The sequence below is a fragment of the Botryllus schlosseri genome, chromosome 14 (assembly GCF_051294905.1).
Source record: "Botryllus schlosseri isolate E-star chromosome 14, Bs_hap1, whole genome shotgun sequence".
NCBI lineage: Eukaryota > Metazoa > Chordata > Ascidiacea > Stolidobranchia > Styelidae > Botryllus > Botryllus schlosseri.
In genome coordinates, this window is record NC_137249.1 from 1,529,162 (window position 1) to 1,548,494 (window position 19,333).

Genomic DNA, 19,333 nt, shown 5'->3' on the forward strand with positions numbered 1-19,333 from the left:
TGACAGTACACCGACCGACAACATTTGTTATGAAGTTTTACAGTGTTCAGCAAAACCGAATCGACTTGATTATCCAGGAACTATCATCTGAAACAGTATGCTGGCACCAGCTTGTTATTGAAGCCACAGTTTAATTGATTACACTACATGGGCATCAAGCCATCCCTCCTATTATGTTCCAGAGAAAGCTAAGTTCATAATATTGATAGCAGATTATAACCATCCAACATCAGTCAAAAGCTAATGCCTCTCAACATTGACCTGTCGGCAATGATCTTTGATTAAAATAGGCCTACGCAATAGTTTCCTGATCCTCATGACAGCCGTGAACGACAGTAACATCACACATTTACCTTAGAATAGCTAATATCTGTATTTTGTAGTATCCACCCGTCACCTTTTCTAAGGAATCTCAAAGAAGCAGGATTACCGTGGTTTATTTATACGTAAATGTGAACTTTGACTTTTTAAAGTGACTTACATTTCATCTTCTGTGATTGTGGTGACATTTTTATCTAACGATGTCCCATATGATATGTAAACAATGGATCATGCAATGACTGATAAAAGTCTAGATAATGTGAATAAATTAGTCTCGGTACGTCACAGATATAAAAAATGGAAAATATTGCAACAATACACCTGACCTAACACAACGTTCGATAACGGTATGACTTGAACCAAAATCTCGACCGCCTTATATTCATCATCATCATTACTACAATCAAAGCACAATCTCAAAGTCAAGAAGATATGGAACGATTACGATTGCAGCATTAATACTTTGATTTTGATTGTTTCCACTCAAAATATTGTTTCAGGTTGAATATGAAGTGAGATCAGTAGCAGTGTAAAAATATTACACCATCACAAGCAAAGTGCAACAATGTAACATGTAATGTAATGATAGACTATCTTATATAAAAATTACTATCCAGTTGTATGTTGAAATCATGTACCTCCGAGAAGCACTTCAAATTAATATTCGAACAGGAATATTTTCCGGTTCATTTCGATATGAATACACTATTCAATTGTGTATTCAATATTGTATTTCTGTACCTCCAAGAAGCTCTTCAAATTAATTTTTGGACAACAACAAAACTTGACATTTGAAAAGATCAGCCATCATTATTTGACTTCATATTACAATCACAATACAAATTATTCCAGATGAAATTGATGCTGAACTCTATTACCATTAGGGACTACGTTTGTCGCCATTAAGATTTTGTTTTAAGTTTGTATATTCTAGCTTTAGCATGACTACAATGACCAAGTTTGGTCAGAAAAAAAATGGATCAGACAATACTCTTCACAAGGCCAGCGAGCAATGTTAGCTGAAGTCTTACGCACACAGACACAATAGTAAACAAGGTTATCATTCATGTAATGACTCAAGCGTGAATCACGATATCATCAATTAAAGAATGTTCAAGTTATCTGGAATACGACACCAAAATATCATTTCCCCACATCCCCAGCTTAATAGTCACCAGTCAGCATGTTAGAATGATATATATATATTAATATAGATTGTGTTTGCACTGCTCTCAAACTCATTTACAGGTCGGCAATGATTTCATCAGTTTGTTTGTCTATGCATAAGAGCTTTTTTGACCAAAGCATTACAGCACAATTAGTGTATCAGTAAACCGAGCCTGCGCGACACCATCCAGAATAACATATGCTATTTTCCAATTAGTGAGGAAATCATGTCCATCAACAGATTTTGAGCTGGTCTAATGGAGATAGTTTTTGCACAATATTGACATAGTTGTTGAATTCCTTATCATGCTCAAGTACGAAAGCTCATTGTTGTTCAACGTGCATGCACAAAGAAATTCCAAGTCTATGGCCTACTTTAGTAGTCCAACATCACACAAAAGTTACTACAAAATGCAGTAGATTTGGAACGATGTCTAGTGGTTAGTAATCCACACTCCACACATATCAAGTGTCACGGAATCTTTTCACCAGCGCTTTGCATACTGTCACTACACTATGATGGTATATATAGCTATAAGCTATTAATAACTTTTGTCCGAAGACAATGTATCATTGGCGTCTACCTACAGCATGCAGAGAACCATCACACTTTCCAGACATGCAATGATAGCAAAATTGATGATTTAGTCTGCAATGTTAGCATACAAAACGTCGGGACTGCGAATAGGTTGTTTTCGCTTGGAAACTGTATATTTATACCTATCGCTTGAACATACATCAATAAGTTACCACAGAAAATAGGTAACATCATCTACAATCTATATTTATAACACTACATTCCATATGGAGTATGGATGCAACATAGCAGTACATACTATCAAATTTCTGCTCTTCTAAAGTGTGAATTAGTGTATAGGATTCAGAATGAAGTGAACTCCCATTGCATAGTATTAGTATTGCATAGTATTGCATAGTACTGCAATTTGTAGAGAACAGTAGTAAACTTCATATACAAGCAGATGTTGAATAGTTAGTTACGTAAGCCAAACTAAAGTAGAATCAATTACATGAGATAGATTTGAGTTTAACGTCATCCAAAACCAGTAACCTCCATACTGATAGTCAATATTCTGACCAGCTGCTCAATCAAATTAGGATTGCCTGCAAACCATTGCAGTGGGTACGTCCAAGAGTGAAACGTATATGACTTTGCCATTAGCCTACTTCCTGAAAATGCTTAGATGCGTCAGGCTATTTATGGTAGTAGTTAGCCCCTTTATAACCAGAGTAGAGTTTGGTTAAACTTAACCACATGTAGCAGCTCTTAATACTGTCTGGTCTGTAATACGCAGAAAGCTTAACCCGCAACATTTAAGAGCATTTTTTAATGATATTGGGTATCGCAGAGTAGCATTTTCATTGCCAACGGTGTGGTGAGATAAGTTTTGAAATCAATAGAATACAATCCAATATTGAAATAAACCCGAAAGTTTTAGGCTTTTAGTCCTCAACCAGTCTCTTAAATAGAGTAAAGCAAATATACAAGGAGTTTCAAATAGATAATAGTGCTAATAATGTTCATATGAATTACTTGAATACGCCATGAAGTGTTTTTTATCATCTATAGACATATTGCAACAGACAATCAGAAGCATAACCAGACAATCAACTCATCAAGACACTCAAGTTTTGCAGCGAGACAAAATACAAATTTCCGATATGAATAGTGTTTCACAGCAAAATAATTAATGTATATCAATTTCAGTTTCATTAAACATTATGATTCCAACAATTACTTGTATGGTATAGCCTATAGGGCTGTGCAGTGTGCAACCCCCCCGAGTCCACAATGGTAAATCGACAATTTTAATCATAATTCTCACGGCATATTATTCTGGCAAGACTTTATCGATGAATTACTTTTTCCTATCAAGTTTGATGCAAGTAGTTTCAATAATTTTCCTGCGAAAAAAAAAACACATGCAGATTCTTACTTGGAGGTAGATCATGGGCGGATTTGAGATTCCGCCAAATTTATCGTTGAGACGAATAATAGAATCTTTAGTCAGCCGAATAACTTCATTGAGGTTATCAAGCTGCAAAAAGTGACTCGTAAAATTTCTACAAATTCATAATAAACAAGATATTGTTTGATGATTATTGTGGGACTTAATTATTAGGGTATAACATGGGACATAATTTGTGGCAAATACAGAATCAAGTGGAAATGGAAATCATAACCAGTAATTTGATAGAAATAACAATTCAATAAAAAGTGGGACTTAATCATTTGGTATGGTTCTGCCGTATTGCAAGTTGAAGAGGTAATGGGCTTACTGAAATATGTAGGGGCATTGGGGCAATATTATTTCATTGGAAAATATTTTCACGTATGCGTCTCTCAAATGTCGAATTCTGAAACGATATAACTCTATCATAAAAAAGAAAATCAAAATTCCTAGAAATCAAAATTACAATTTTCAAGAAAAATCGTACTCGATTCAAATTAGATTAGAAAAATCCATCAAACCGCAATAGGCTATCATAGGATAGGACAGTATATTTTTGTCCTTGATGTTTTTGCGGTATATACACCAACTCATGATACACATACACACAATCTGTGCATATTCATACCACGAGTGCAGTCATTAAGGCTTATTAAGTCTTGCACCACCCATCCATGCTACCCCTGTAATGCTGAGCGCCAACCGGGGATCCACAGATACCAGACGCCATACATAAGAATAACCTTGAATACTTTCAAATCAATTCTTAGATCAAAATGTCAATACTCACATCTTCCTGGATTACACGGATATCTGTAGATTTCCTTCCCTGTTGGGGAAATGTTGGCTGTGTCAGGGCAGACATCCTTTTGAAAGAGCCAACCATGTACGAGGGTTAAGGCAAACCAAACGATTGTATGGAACTGCCAGCAGCCTATGCTATGAGCCTGTCATTTGTGCCTAAGATACAAATTGGTTAGATTGATAGCAGGAATTATCAGAGAGATGTGGCATAGGTTATTTCATTAGCCTATGGATTCATTCTAGAATACTTGGTACTTAGAATCATAAAGTACAGATTCCTAGTGCATCTTAGACAGGATGAACTTGAAAAGTCCTAGGCCTTTCAATGGATCCAGGTGGAATATCAGTCTATCAGTCGAGTAATGAAATTATGCGCTTTTTGCCACTAAGAGATAACTTATCAATCAAAATTATAGTCTCAATACTAATTTCCACAGTTGAAACCTTGGAACCTCGATTGGTTGTATCTCAGCATACGAAATATCTAGTACAAAGCTAAGGACATTGATGAAAAACATAGATCTTTGAAGTCCTGATCAAACGGCAGCATTGTCACAATCACATAGTGCAACAAAATATAATGCGCGTGGTCCAAGTAATGCCAAATTATCTTTAATGCAATGTAGAACTGAACTGGAATTATATTCTTTGTGTTAGCATAAATCAGGGGTACCATACGTCCTTTTTCAGGTTTTTGCAAACGTCCTACGAGGACGGCTAATTGTCTTTCTTTTCGGGATTTTGTCTACTTTTTCAAATTTTGTCCTCTTTTTTGAGAATTTTTGTTCAATAGGCTATAGGGCAAATTCGACTGAGATACAGTAAATCAGCTCTGAAGTAACGCTCCGGCAGCTATTTCGGGAGCTGAGCTGGAAAGTTGACCTTTTTTTTAGTTAACAGACCACGAAGTGTGGAAAATTGACCATTTTTTCAAGATTTCACTCAGGTATTATAAGTTTGCGAATTTTGAAAAAGTGTCTTACTTTCCCGATTCCAAAATATGGTAACCCTAGCATAAATGGAACAAAATTGAGCTTTCCCCATTTTTCGTACTATTGCGGTGTGTCTGTGTCATAATAAAGTATTAATGGTGATAGTCAAAACTTGCTTAAAATGTGCGAAATTTGCCTAGGTCATTCCATTATGTTCAATGGCGGATTTACAAATTAGGATCATTTTTATAGACTATCATACCAAGAAAAGCTCAATTACTATTCTCCTGTCCCTCCTCTGTGGCTGGTAGGCTACAAAAGGTTTCAATGCAATACCCCTATGCCCTATCGGCCCTATGGAATCTCGGTTAAATTTTTGAAGTAAATCCTGCGTGATGAGAGCTTTTCTGCAGTGCAGAGAATAATTAAAAAAAAAGTTCTGCGCGCCGTTGCCACCAATTCCACTCTGGATGCAATATCTTACATGTATATCGGTATATAGGCTCTGTTTTAACTGACTCTATGACTATATAATGATGTCCATTTTTCCAAGTTTACAACGATATACCAGTAGACTACTTCATAAGCTTATCTACATATATTATGAACTTTTCACGGCCTATGTTCATATGATGTTAAAAAACCTAAAATTTATAAGTTGCATAATTAGCTATCGTTGGAATTCCATCAACGAACCATTTTATGACTATACTGGAAAAGTTGTTCTCATGGGCTGCATACACCAACTGCTCACTGAGCGTGGGCATACCACTTTAGCTATTAATTCTGAAGTTTAATTGATCTGAAATTCTCAACCCCTTCGAGAATTCCTGTACGTCGTGAATTTGCGCGGTATAAGAGACGGCTGGCAATCGAAATCAATTTCAAATCAAGTTAACAAGTTTGAATCGACCTGATAGTTAAGCGTATTTTTTAAAATCTTTCATGCGTTCCTGTGAACATGTCACGCGAAAATTACGTACCTTTCATAACAAACTACTTAGTACTTATTCAATATCTGCATACCTCGCCTTCCCCAGCTGTACGCACTTACGTTCTGACAAGCCATATAAAACTCGAAGGACGAGCCGTCGGCTCTTTCACGCCCGGCTACAAAACTTTCCTTTCTGTGGCGTTGGTGCGGCTGCGATTCGCGTATCGAGAAATATTCGATAAATATTAATAGGATTTTTCAACAAGAGTAAATTTGTCCATCCGAAAGACTATTTCCACGCGGAGGTTATTCAAAGCTGCATGAATGTAGTCGATTTTCTGGCAACAAGTATAGTCATCACCAAGTCTCTCTATCTCTATCTCTCTCTGCACGAATTTCTATCGCCCCGTAGTGAATATTTTTCACACTTGTAGCACGGCACACTTCTAGGCTTTTGTAAGACACCGCTTATTCAGATGAGATGTCGAGGAGGAGCCTAGATAAACCTACAACACTTAGGTAGGAATTCTGGAGTCGACCTCGGTCGGACTCGAACCCACAACGCATTGGTGTCGTAGCTGTGGATTAATCCATCATCATCATCATCGGTTTATTAGCAATTTTATCAGTTCAATACACCACTACGCTATCTCTTCACCTACTCAACCCGAATGAATTGATATCTTTGTAAATTTTGGATACCTGGCTTATCGAACGCCTTGAAATCTTGTGTTGATTGATCAGTAGAGAGAAGCAGATATGGCACCTGTATGACAATGATTCTCAAATCCATATTGCCTTCGTCATTATTGACGAAAATTGGCTTTGAGATGACATTGATATTGTTAAAATACTTTTATTAATTACTATTTATTCCTTGCATATGTGGATGAATGGGCAAAATTAATAATATATCGATTCAGCAATCCGGCCCGCCGACTGGAGAAGTTGCCCGCCCCGGGCCTAGGCCAAGGTAGGTGTCTGATTCCAAAGACTACTTCAAGTCCTTTCGACACCTTCCTATCTTTTCATTGCATTGCAAGTTTGTGGTAAAAAATTGCTAATAAACCGAACCGAACTAAACTTCGATTCATCCGTATGTAAAGACAGTGGATTCGACGTATGCTGGATCGCCGGATGGCGCTATTAAATGAAAACACAACAATCATCGATCGTGTCAATCATGGATATTGTGCATTTGTGCTGGTGCAGCCTACATCTTAGATAACTAACCTATAATGCATCGGTGATTATTTAGATTATAAGGGGTAAACTCACGTTCAGACTTGCTCACTTGAGCAACTAAAATATTTTCAGAATTATAGCTACACAGTTTCTTTTCCATGTTAGATCATTCCTGAATTTGCAGAGTGACAGACAGACGCGGAGTGACGATGTACATGTCCCAGTGCATATATTTTACAGATTAGATTTACCGATAGGCAATAACGCCAATAACTATAATAATACCATAATACATATTATGTCAGATATCGCACAATCCACAACAGGCTCGGACACAAAAGCGAACACATTATCTGCATCCGTTAAAGCAAGGATCGAGAGGAATAGACAGAAAGCGCTACTTCTGAAACAGTCTCGGCTGGTGGAAAAGAATTCAAGTGAAAGTAATTATTATAGTCATAAACTTGTCTGTTATTATACCATAGACCAGAGGTGGCCGACGATATGGTCTTGAGTGGCCCACCCTGTAATATTTGAAACAAGTTGTCCATATCATTTTATGTGAACTTGTAAGCTCAACCTGCAATTTGATCAGGCCGATCGCGAAATTTGGGATATTGATGACTAATAAAATAGTTCTGACCCGACAATATATGCAAGCACAAACATTAGTAGAATCGGAGAAATTTGTGTTTTTCATTAATAAGTCTGGGATTACCGACCGTCCAGGCTATTTTTCAATTCCAAAATTTGCAACTGCAATATTTTCGGAATTCAGAATAAAAACTATTTTTGAATAAGTCTGATGCACCCTGATTTCTCATTACATAGGAATGACTCATTACGTTGACTCATTTCCAGCTAATCAGTCTCATATTAATTTTTCATTCATTTGCAATTTCATTTCTATACTCTATCACAGGCCTTTTATCAAGACGTAAACCCGTGCGAAAAGCATCGCTTTCCCAACATCGCCTATAACGTGATGTTTGGTCGGGTCAAAATTTGTCACTGTAAATACTATTATGTAAAAAGTCGCTGAAATTCCAATTTCGTATTGCAAGGTTTCTACTAGTCGCAACTGACCCAAATTTGGTGTGTAACATTTTTTAGTCAACCTGACACAATCCTATCTTTTGATTGAATCGCAATCTTGTGGTGTTTTGCAAGAAAAATTAGTAACGATGAACCGCAGTTATAACTGATATGAACATAATTACCATATGTTAACATTTTCATCCACTCGAGACGCACAAAATCTGCAATGCAGCACACAAGACAAAGTGCATCATAACGGATAGGAGGATGTTAAACAACCATGACAGGCCCACGTTTGGCTTACTTTTGGTGATTAATATTTGATTCCGACCCTACAATTTCAGAAAATGTAGCTGGGTATGCTCACAAACTGGTTGACAGCGGCGGAGGATTTTTCATTGAAGAAGATGGGAATGAGCCCCCAAAAAATGTGAGGAAAAATGCTTAAACAATGATAATACAGGCTACTTGGCAAATTGATTTTTACAATGTCACGATTTTGAACTGATTTATTTAGAAGCACAAAAAAGTGGAAGAACCATCTCCTGCAATACCGGGAGATGAGTTACTCTGCGTCGACTGTGGATCATGGTTTCGAGAATCATACCTCCTCAAAACCTTCGAATATTCGTGCTGCGATAAGTGCAAAAACATGGAGGAAAAACATAAACTAATCACGAAATCCGACGCGAAAGAGAAATATCAATTAACCGACGTTGATTTGGAGAAACGGGATCCGATATTGAAATACTTTTCGCGTAAAAATCCTCACAATCCGCGATGGGGCGAAATGAAATTGTACTTGCAACTTCAAGTTGAGAAGAAAGCTGTAGATATTTTTGGTTCGCTCGAAGAAATCGAGGCGAAGCGTGAAGCCAAAACTGTAAAAAAAGAAGTGACGAGAAGGAAAAAGTATCAAAAACAAATGAATCAGTTGAGGAAAGAGGTTCGCAGCAGTCTGTACACGAAACAAATTGGCGGACACGAGCACGAATTTGGACCGGAATCGTGCAAAGACGAAGAGGAAGACTTGTGGTCCAAAACGTGCAAGACGTGTGGACATGAAGTGGTGTACGAAAAAATGTGATGGGTTATTGTTAGGGCAAGTTTTTGTTGCAGTTGAATCCGTGGAAAGTTGCATTTATTTTCCACAAAAGTTGCATTTATTTTTTCACAAAAGTTGCACTAAAAGACCACATTTTGGTCGAAAAAAAAGGTCAACTTCCCAGTTCCACACCCAAGATACAGTTTTCCATCCACATTCTCCATCGGTTGACTAAAATAAAAAGGGTCAACTTTCCGGCTCAGCTCCCGAAATACCTGTTAACTTCAGTGCTGATTTCCGGTATTTCAGTCGAATTTGGCAGTGTATTTCACCAAAATTCTTAAAAAACGATGACATAATCATGCGATCTATTTACATATACTGCCAAATATTTCCAGTAAAAAGTTGATTGCATGAAAAATCGAAAAAACTTTCATGAAAAAGTTGCTAAAAGTTGCATGAAAAAAAATGGACAAAAGTTGCAAAAAGTTGTACATGCCTTCAAACAGCTTAAAACAGCATTCTACGCAACTTCTGAGTATTTAGGAAGCTGTAAAAAAAGTTGCAAAAACTTGCCCTAGTTATTGTGGATTGGGGTTGATCAAAATCGTGTACCTCTCATTATGACGTAATAACATTATGGAAGAAACGGAAAGTTCAAATATGTACCTTTTATGCGACCACAAAAGATACATTGCCAGGTTAACATCACTTTGGTGTTTTTTTGACCATACCTATTTCATTGCATGTGAGTAACTTTGTACATATTATGTCATGGTACAACAATCGAGGTTTCAAGGTTTCTACAATGGAAAATTTTATCTAAACTATATTTTTCGTGGATGAATCGACCCTTAGCGGCATGGACTGCATAATTTCAGTACTCAACTCTTATCATTAGAAATTTTACTCAAATTATTCACTCAAGCCCTATTGTTGATGAATTCTGATTTGTTCAAAGGTAGACATTTTCCCCCCTAATTGAAAGTCAGCTGCTATCAGATAATTGCAGAGTGCACATGTACACCCACCACTGCAGATATATTGCTGAGACATACTTATTCTCAATCATTGAAAATGCAATTGAGAACTAGCAATTCTACAGGAATCAATCAGCGCTACGGAAATAACACAGATCCCAGATCGAATTTGATCATTGTTCGTGTATCCCTCCTTAATATCTGTAAAACCATGGCATTACAGTTTTACGGAGATAGAATAGTGTGTTAATGCTTGCGTATTTTTTGTACCTTTGGATTACTGATGTTTCAATTGCCGCACCGCATTGGTGGTCAACAAAATATTGAGTAAAAATCTTGTACTAATAATAGATGAAATCACACATGCTCATGGATTGGCTGAATTAGCTTCCCAAACATTTACCAATGAGTTTCAGTTTCTGTGTAAAATGATCATCTGTGGAAGCCAGATACTGAGTTTGTGATGAGACCTAAATTTTCTATTTTCCAAATCATGACCTCACCCTATACTGTGTTTGACAGATGTATAGGACATAGACAGTTACAGATATGACCACCGTCGTGACCCCAACAACGTTTAATATTTCCGACATTGAAGATGCGTTTTACGGTGAAAAATTGGATGGACTCGACATAACCGTTATTGTCATATATTTCATCAGTGTTTTAGCTGTTGGAATATGGGTGAGTAGAACTATGTCCAATTTTCAACTCTCACATGTAAGGTTTCAATCAATCTTGTTTTGTAGTCTATGTATTCGACAAACCGGAGCACGATCGGTGGTTATTTTCTGGCTGGACGCTCGATATCATGGTGGCCAGTAAGTTAACTTTTAACTGTCGACTCTGCTTAATTCGGACACCGGACAGCCTGGAAAACCGCTTTATGAAGCAAAAATGCTCAGGAATGGAACAAAAGTGAAAATTACACGTAAAAAAGTCTGGTTAATACAGACACAGGCTCGCAGTTCCTATTTTTAAGTTAGGCCTATGGCCAGAGTTGTAACCAAGTCACAAGGTTCCGAGTCACAAGTCACTCTCACTTTGACAGTTTTGACTCTAATCGTTTTCAATCCACCATCGAGTCAAGTCCTTGTCCAAGTTATTGTGTTCACTGTTCAGTTTTGAGTTCAACCCACTTTTTTCAACTCTACTCAAATGATATAGAATGGTTCGCATTCATAATATCGTAATTTTCCTCAGTCTTCACAGTTTCTGGCCCTATTTTCCAAGAATCAGGACTGATAGACGAAATACCGATCATGTAGTGACTTTTACTATTCTTCAAATTTACAATGAAATGTCGGTCTTCGCCGTCCTAGTGTCGACTCATATGACTTGGTTTGAGTCGTGCACAATGACTCGAGTCGAGTCATTTTACTTATTTGAAAAAATGACTCGAGTCATTACACTTTACAACCCTGCTATTTGAACCCTATATGCGTGTGTTAACACTCTTACACAGTAACACGGTATACAGTATTTGGTGTCGAATGGCCGAATTAAGCAGAGTCGACTGTAGTTGGTAAATCGTTTTCCAGTTACAATCTACTACACTTTTGCTGTCCAGGTAGGGGCGTCACTTTTTTCCAGTAACGTCGGAAGTGGCCATTTTGTGGGCCTTGCCGGGTCTGGGGCTGCCAGTGGAATAGCAGTAGGATCGTATGAATGGAATGTAAGAAAGTAACTTTTTTCCATATTTTTTAAGTTTAGATCGATATAGCATGATTTGCTGACTTACTTCTTAAGAGAGGTGGTCACGGTCAGTATTCAAGTGCTTTTACTTTTGAAGTAGGTTTTTCTACTTGCAATAATGACTCAATAGGTTTTGATTTTTGGTTACCGTACTTCTACTTTCATATTTAGGCTACACTAGACATTAGGGTTGTTCAAAAATAACTTTTTCCTGGGATTCACTGATTCATTGGCTGCCTAAAAAAACACGCTGCTCACCAAATTGGGCGCGATTCCAACTGGTAGATGTGAACGCACAAAAGTTTGAAAATTTTGAATTTATTATGAAAAAAGAAAAAACATGAAGTTTCAAATTTTAATGTCGATCCCATGAAATTGTTAGGTTGTCTTGAAGAACGGTGCTTACCAATTTTTGCTCATTTCCAACCAGTAGAAGAGTGATTGCAGTTGAAAATTTGTGATTCGCAAAAATAACCTGAACTATAGGTAATCCCGGAATCATGACTGAAAAACTCAAATAACTTTGCTTCTACAGGCTGTAATTGAGCCAAATTTGGTGAACAGTGTTAACTTAGCCAACCTCATAACTTTATTAATAAATATCCAGTAAGATTTGCAGAAAAAAGTTATTTTTGAACAACCCTAATGAGCATGCAACTTTTGAGAATGTGGATTAAGGTTAGGTTGCATTTAGAGTTGGGTCTTGGGTAAAGTTTAGTTTTGGGGTTAGGGTTGGAGTCACGGTTTATTTAGGGATTTTAAAGTCACATACTCAATTGTTGCATGCGAAACTATCGCTTTTCATTGTGTCACAAGCTCAAATTGTGGGCAAGATGCAACTATTTTATTATTTACTTGATATCATATGCTTGTTGCGTATATTTTCAGGCGATGTTCATCGTTTTAGTACTGGCGTGGGTGTTTCTACCAGTTTACATTGCATCAGCTGTAAGTTCTATTATATTAGTTTTTTCTATAAATTGGATGAACGTAAACTCGCGACCAGATTTAGACTACTAGATAATTAGAATTACAATTATTGAATTCACAAAAACTAGGAAATTGAATTAAATTCCTGATTAGAAAGACAACTTAACATGGTAACTTCCTTACATTTATCACACATTTACAGGTAGTGACGATGCCAGAGTATTTGAGGAAACGCTTCGGCGGCCAGAGATTACGCATATGCATCGCGACCGTAACTCTGTTTTTGTACATTTTCACCAAAATTTCTGTAAGTACTTGCTTCATTAGCAAAATATTACTACTAATTTTCGCCTTAGGGCATTCATTGTATCTGTCATTAGATAACACTGGTAAGGCAAATTGGATATCACATTTTATTTTATGTGTAGCGTCTTGCTGCACGCTAACTAACATATGTAGCGATTGGATTATTTGGTCATCATTTTCATGGATAACGTAGTCCATTTCATCTTTAGGTTGACTTGTACGCGGGAGGCATCTTTATTCACGAAGCTCTGAAATGGGAGTTGTATCCTAGCGTTATATTGCTATTGGCGGTCACTGGCTTCTATACGATCGGAGGTAAAATTGGATGTGAAAATACGTTTGGGTGTATCTTATATGACACGAAATAGTTGATGGTCAGTAGTTCTGAATCAGGGGTCGCCAACTCAAAACAGGTCACACAGTTAGCAACCACGTTTTTAAAACTTTATGTCAGTATAACGCTCTGCTCTCTAACATGGGCGCATAGTTAGCACAAAAGAAATAATATATTATTAAAGAAACACAAATTCATTCTATTTTGAACTACGAGCTGTGCAGTGTCCACGATACCTGACAACACTTTGAATCGACATCGGAGTTAGCTAGCCACGGTTGGTGTTGGAAATATATCTCCCCGTTGAGCTTGATCTTGTGGGTAAGCCCCAAGTCGTTTTCTAAGCGTCTCGGTCTTGGTAATGTCTGGGCCATTGCGCGTCAAGGTAATATGCACAATAGCACATCCATATCAGCTAATTCTTCCCCCATGGAATGCTATTACCATCGCTGAAGCTGTATCAGCTAGTGAGGAATAGTGATGTTGGGCACAAGAGAATATCCTAATTTGAACATTAACAACATTATTTGTTATTGAATTCAATTTCAGCATTCCAAAGTGCTTTACCAAGCGTTCGTCTGAAATCTCAAATCAGGTCGCGAACCGCAAAATATGACTTTGTGGGCCGCTTGTTGGTGACCCCTGTTTTAAATATTTAATATTGTTGTTGTTGAAGACCAGGCCTCTTATTAGCATTCAAGGTCGTCGTCCTTATTATAGGTGGTCTGGCAGCTGTCATCTATACGGATACCCTACAAACCTTCATAATTGTGCTGGGCGCCTTCATTCTCATGGTAGTAGGTGAGAATTACGTTTTTCGCTCTACCTCGTAGTCAATTTTAGGTAGGGTTGTAACCAAGTCACAAGGTTCCGAGTCACAAGTCAACCTCTCTTTTATAGTTTTGAGTCGAGTCAAGTCGAGTCATTTTCAATTCACCACCGAGTCAAGTCCGAGTCCAAGTCGGGTAGTAACAGGGTCGAGTCCGAGTCATAGAGTTTTTACTCGAGTCCGTGTCCAAGTCATTATGCTCGCTGTTCAGTTTTCAGTTCAATCCAGTTCAATTTAACATTCATTTTACTATTCTCGAGTGATATAGAATGGCTCGCATTCATGATATCGTAATTTTCCTCAGTCCTAACAGTTTCTGGCCATATTTTCCAAGTATCAGGTCTGGTAGACGACATCCTGATAATGTGGTAACTATACTATTCTTTGAAAATACAATGAAATGTCGGTCTTGGCCTCCTAGTCTCAAGTCATATGACTTGGTTCGAGTCATGCGATACAAAAAGTCAATACAAAAAGTGACTCGAGTTGCGTCATTTTTTATCACCCAAAAAGAGCTGTAAAACCGTAAGTTGAACAGGAGTGAAATCAAAAATGAACATGAACTTGGACTCGGACTTGACTCGGTGGTGAATTGAAAATGACTCGGGTCAAATCTATAAAAGTAGAATTGACTTGTGACTTGGTTACAACCCTGCCCGCAGGCTGCTGTAATGCCATTGAAATCGGTGACATAAGCAATGTTTTGATAGGTTTTGTGAATATTGGCGGCTATCCGGGATTGGTTGTGAAATACATGAATGCGACTCCGACATACACTTTGATTGGTCAACCGCATTGTGGTGTTCCACGTGACGATTCATTTCATGTGTTTCGTGAGGTAAATGATGAAGATTTTCCGTGGACTGGAGTTGTGATCGGAATGCCATTGCTGTCGATATGGTACTGGTGCAGTGATCAGGTTGGTAAATTATATATTTAATATAATGCATTTATATTAAGAACTTCCTGGAGGTTCAGAACTTCAATATAAAATTGAGTAGTATATTCATATTCAAATGAATATTTTTGGCTGACACTATTCAGGGGTTATCGTCAGCAACTAGTAGTGAAATGGAAAGAACATTGTATATTGTCTATTATCGTTGATATACAATAATCTCTCCAATCCTCTACTAGTTGTTGACGATTACCGATGACGAGAGTCAGCTGAAAACATTCAGGTTCATTTCAATATGAATATACTACTCAATTGTATATTGAAGTTCTGTACCTCCAAGCCCTTTTAATAAATATTTATTGCATTTTTCTGTTATTAACATAATTGTCAGGTCATCGTCCAAAGAACTCTAGCCTCGAAGAATCTAACGCACGCCAAAGGCGGCGCAGTCCTGTGCAGTTATCTCAAGGTCCTACCGATGTTCATGATGGTCATGGTCGGGATGATGAGTCGGGCTAATTTCCCAGGTGAGAGTTGCAAATAAGATATGTTCTCTTTGGTTGGTGTTTGGGAGACCTATTCACTGAGTGTCAGTTGTTGGACAACAATTGAACATGTTGCATCTACGTAGTTAGTATACATAAGTATAGTTAGAGTATAGTAGTTTTCAAATGTTTTTGAAATTGCTACAATGGAGAATAAATTTACGGTACTACTTTTGTTTCTACTTGAGTAGCCAGTATAAACGCTGACTGCTTTGACCGCTTCTGTCAGGGTTGTAACCAAGTCACAAGGCTCTGAGTCACAAGTCAATCTCACTTTTATAGTCTTGACTGAGTCAAGTCGAGTCATTTTCAATTCACCACCGAGTCAAGTCCGAGTCCAAGTCATCGAGCAGAGCGTCGAGTCCGAGTCATGGTATCATGACTCGAGTCAGAGTCCAAGTCACTGTGTTGACTGCTCAGTTTCCAGTTGAACTATTGCTAAACCCACTTTTTATAACTCTGTTTGGTGATATCGAATGGTTCGCATTTATAATATACTCATTTTCCTCACTTTTAGCAGTTTCTGGTCTCATTTTCAAGTGCCAGTACCAATCGACGAAATCTCAACAGTGTGGTTGCTTTACTATTCTTCTAAATTACAATGAAATGTCGGTCTGGGCCGTCTGAGTCTCGAGTCTAAGTCGAGTCGCTGCATAGATTGCCTCGAGTCGAGTCACTTCCGCATTTTGAGAAAACGACTCGCGTCAAGTCGAGTCATCACAAAATTGTGACTTGAGTCATGACTCGACTCATTACAACCGTGGCTTCTGTCTGCAATCGTGACGATTGTTTCAGATCAAGTCGGATGCGTCGTGCCCGAAGTCTGTTCCAAGGTTTGCGGAAATCCTGCTTCCTGCTCAGACATCGCATATCCGAAGATGGTGATGGAGTATTTGCCTTCTGGTGAGTCATTGACTGCAGATTTGGACAACTAGTTGTCTAGTTAGACTTATTGGAGCGGAATTCCAGTAATATAGTTCTAATCTAATTTGTGAAATGCTTATATGCTCTCATTTTAATTCTAATCTAATTTCTGGATTTCCTGAAAATGCTACAGGAGTACCGTATAGTTATTTGCCATTCTCATGCTTAGGATAATGAACTATGATTTGATATGAACTTAACTTGATTTTTGTTGTGTTTCTTTCTAATTTGGAATTGAGTTCAATGCCAAGTTATTGCAGATTCAGTCGTTCTAATTGTAGTCTAATTTGTAAACGATGTGTAGTCTCATTCTAATTGTGATCTAATTTAGAAAAATGTGTAGCTATCATTCTGATTGTAGGCTAATCTAATTTGGAAAATATTTGTAGCTATCATTCTTTTTGTTATCTAATTTGAAAAAAAACTACCGTAGCTATTATTCTGATTCTTGTTTATTTAGAAAAAATCTGTGTAGCTATCTTTCAAATTGTAATCTAATTTGAAAAAAAGAACACCAAGTAGCTATCATTCTAATTCTAATGTAATTTGGAAAGAAAAAACTGTAGCTACCATTCTGATTGTAATCTAATTTGGAAAAAAACTGTTACTGTTGTTCTAATTCTAGTCTAATGTTACAAAAAGGGTATCTACCATTCCAATTGTAATCTAATTGAAAAAAAAAACTAGCTACCATTCTGATTGTAATCTAATGTAGAAAAAAACTGTAGTTATCATTCTAATTCTAGTGGAATTTGCAAAAAACTGTGTAGGCATATGCTAATTCTAATTTTAATATAATTCGGTAAAACTCGAAATTCCCTAGTTACCCAACTCCGATTGCTTGGACATTGAAGATTCTTTCTCTTGGTATCTATCGCTGATTTTTTTATTGGACAGGCGCGCGCGGGCTGATGATGTCCGTAGTACTGGCTGCTCTCATGAGCTCGCTGACATCGATATTCAATTCGAGCTCGACATTATTTACGATTGACTTGTGGAAAAAGGCCAGGCCGGAAGCTTCTGAAAGAGAACTAATGGTCGTCGGAAGGTGTGTGCCGTTTCTCAATCTTCATCATTCCTTTGGTAGTGGTAACAGATTTAACTGTAAAATATATGCGGGTTAGCAGAGAAAACTTGGTCCAATAGATAATTCTAGTTGTCTGATTAAAGCGAAATGCTGATAATCTAATTTGTGAAATGTTTCTATGCTTCAATTTCAATTCTAATCAAATTTCTGCATTTCCTGGAAATGCTACTGAAGAACTGTATCATGTGTAATGAGCCAAGCTTGCTGTACAGACGCTGGCTGTTCTCATGCTTATGAGACTGAACTCATATTTAATATGTAGTGAACTTGATTCAATTTCCATGTTTTCGCAAATTCAGTAATTCTAATTTATATCAATTTGGAGAAATTGTGTAGTTATGTAATTTGGAAAAGACTATGCGGCTATAATACTAATCTAATTTGGCATGAACTATGATTTGACGTGAACTGAAGTTGATGCAATTTCCATGTTTTCGCAAATTCAGTAATTCTAATTTATATCAATTTGGAGAAATTGTCTAGTTATGTAATTTGGAAAAGACTATGCGGCTATAATACTAATCTAATTTGGCATGAACTATGATTTGACGTGAACTGAAGTTGATGCAATTTCCAAGTTTTCGCAAATTCAGTAATTCTAATTCTTATCAATTTGGTAAAAATTATGTAGTTATGTAATTTGGAAAAACCTACTGGAGTACTCGTTGAGTAGAAGCTGAAGTGCTCCGTTACTGACCGCCTCTGCTGGTTAATTTACCGGTAAATGACGAGTGCCAAACAATGTTCCCTCTAATTTTTGACGATTCTGCGCACACTCACCAACTCACTGCACAGACCCTTGGACAACAGTGCGTAACGACTAAAAAAAGGTCATCACTTCGGATTTTTTGTGCACAACTTAGATTTTCTGTGTGCAGAGACCGTGTCAGCACTGCGCATTTGCGCACGTGCGCAGCTTAGAGGGAACATTGGTGCCAAAGTTACTCCCATTACACTATCACCTGAGGTCAATACCAAGAGTTTAAAATCAACATTTGCTATCAACACAGAATATTCATTGCCGGCCTCGTGGTTTTGAGCGTTTTGTGGATTCCGGTGATTCAGATTCAGGAGGGCGGCCAGCTTTTCACGTACATCCAGAAAATCAGCTCCTATTTTCAACCCCCGATCGCGGTGTGCTTTCTGCTGGCCATTTTCTGGAGAAGAACATCGGAACAGGTAACAGATGACTATCATCTATTAGTTTGAGTCGAATTTGAGTCATAACACGTTGTCACCGTGTACAGTTGGGATCTTCAAAAGTGACTGTTTTTTTCTCAAATCGTACTGGCTACTTGAGAAAATTGTTAGGTTGCCTAATTTAGCCTACACACCAAATTTGGTTCAATTCCAACCAGGGAAGCGGAGTTATTGCCATCGAAAAATTTGGATTTGAATAAAATAGTATT

The 19,333-nt window shown here is 37.5% G+C and overlaps 4 protein-coding genes across 12 annotated transcripts in view; 3 read left to right on the plus strand and 1 right to left on the minus strand.

The window, feature by feature from the left end:
- The window catches only part of LOC145455544 (serine/threonine-protein kinase B-raf-like), a 40,127-nt gene extending 33,882 nt beyond the window's left edge, over nucleotides 1-6,245 (minus strand). For 2 of the 5 annotated variants that reach the window (XM_080333528.1, XM_080333527.1), the window contains exons 1-2: nucleotides 4,249-6,240; nucleotides 3,444-3,545 (exon numbers count right to left, since the gene is read on the minus strand). In XM_080333528.1, the coding sequence (XP_080189654.1) occupies nucleotides 3,444-3,545; nucleotides 4,249-4,344 (198 nt within the window). In that variant the 5' untranslated portion in view covers nucleotides 4,345-6,240. Of the gene's footprint in view, nucleotides 1-3,443; nucleotides 3,546-4,248 lie in introns of all 5 variants that reach the window. The other 3 variants (XM_080333525.1, XM_080333524.1, XM_080333526.1) reach the window with 3 other exon arrangements.
- The window catches only part of LOC145455547 (sterile alpha motif domain-containing protein 3-like), an 82,775-nt gene that overhangs the window by 698 nt on the left and 62,744 nt on the right, over nucleotides 1-19,333 (plus strand). The window lies entirely within an intron of this gene.
- LOC145455549 (DNA repair protein complementing XP-A cells homolog) lies at nucleotides 7,328-10,899 on the plus strand. Its single transcript, XM_080333535.1, has 3 exons — nucleotides 7,328-7,756; nucleotides 8,696-8,781; nucleotides 8,869-10,899. The coding sequence occupies exons 1-3, from the start codon at nucleotides 7,612-7,614 to the stop codon at nucleotides 9,436-9,438; spliced, it is 801 nt and encodes a 266-aa protein (XP_080189661.1). The 5' UTR covers nucleotides 7,328-7,611; the 3' UTR covers nucleotides 9,439-10,899.
- The window catches only part of LOC145455545 (sodium/mannose cotransporter SLC5A10-like), a 55,946-nt gene continuing 47,537 nt past the window's right edge, over nucleotides 10,925-19,333 (plus strand). For 2 of the 4 annotated variants that reach the window (XR_013920362.1, XM_080333529.1), the window contains exons 1-12: nucleotides 10,925-11,060; nucleotides 11,126-11,197; nucleotides 11,947-12,051; nucleotides 12,960-13,019; nucleotides 13,204-13,308; nucleotides 13,517-13,622; nucleotides 14,362-14,442; nucleotides 15,181-15,389; nucleotides 15,760-15,895; nucleotides 16,709-16,816; nucleotides 17,735-17,885; nucleotides 18,935-19,103. Coding sequence is in view for 3 of the 4 variants with exons in the window: in XM_080333529.1 (XP_080189655.1) it covers nucleotides 10,926-11,060; nucleotides 11,126-11,197; nucleotides 11,947-12,051; nucleotides 12,960-13,019; nucleotides 13,204-13,308; nucleotides 13,517-13,622; nucleotides 14,362-14,442; nucleotides 15,181-15,389; nucleotides 15,760-15,895; nucleotides 16,709-16,816; nucleotides 17,735-17,885; nucleotides 18,935-19,103 (1,437 nt within the window). In the remaining variant the exon portion in view is untranslated. Of the gene's footprint in view, nucleotides 11,061-11,125; nucleotides 11,198-11,946; nucleotides 12,052-12,959; nucleotides 13,024-13,203; nucleotides 13,309-13,516; nucleotides 13,623-14,361; nucleotides 14,443-15,180; nucleotides 15,390-15,759; nucleotides 15,896-16,708; nucleotides 16,817-17,734; nucleotides 17,886-18,934; nucleotides 19,104-19,333 lie in introns of all 4 variants that reach the window. The other 2 variants (XM_080333530.1, XM_080333531.1) reach the window with 2 other exon arrangements.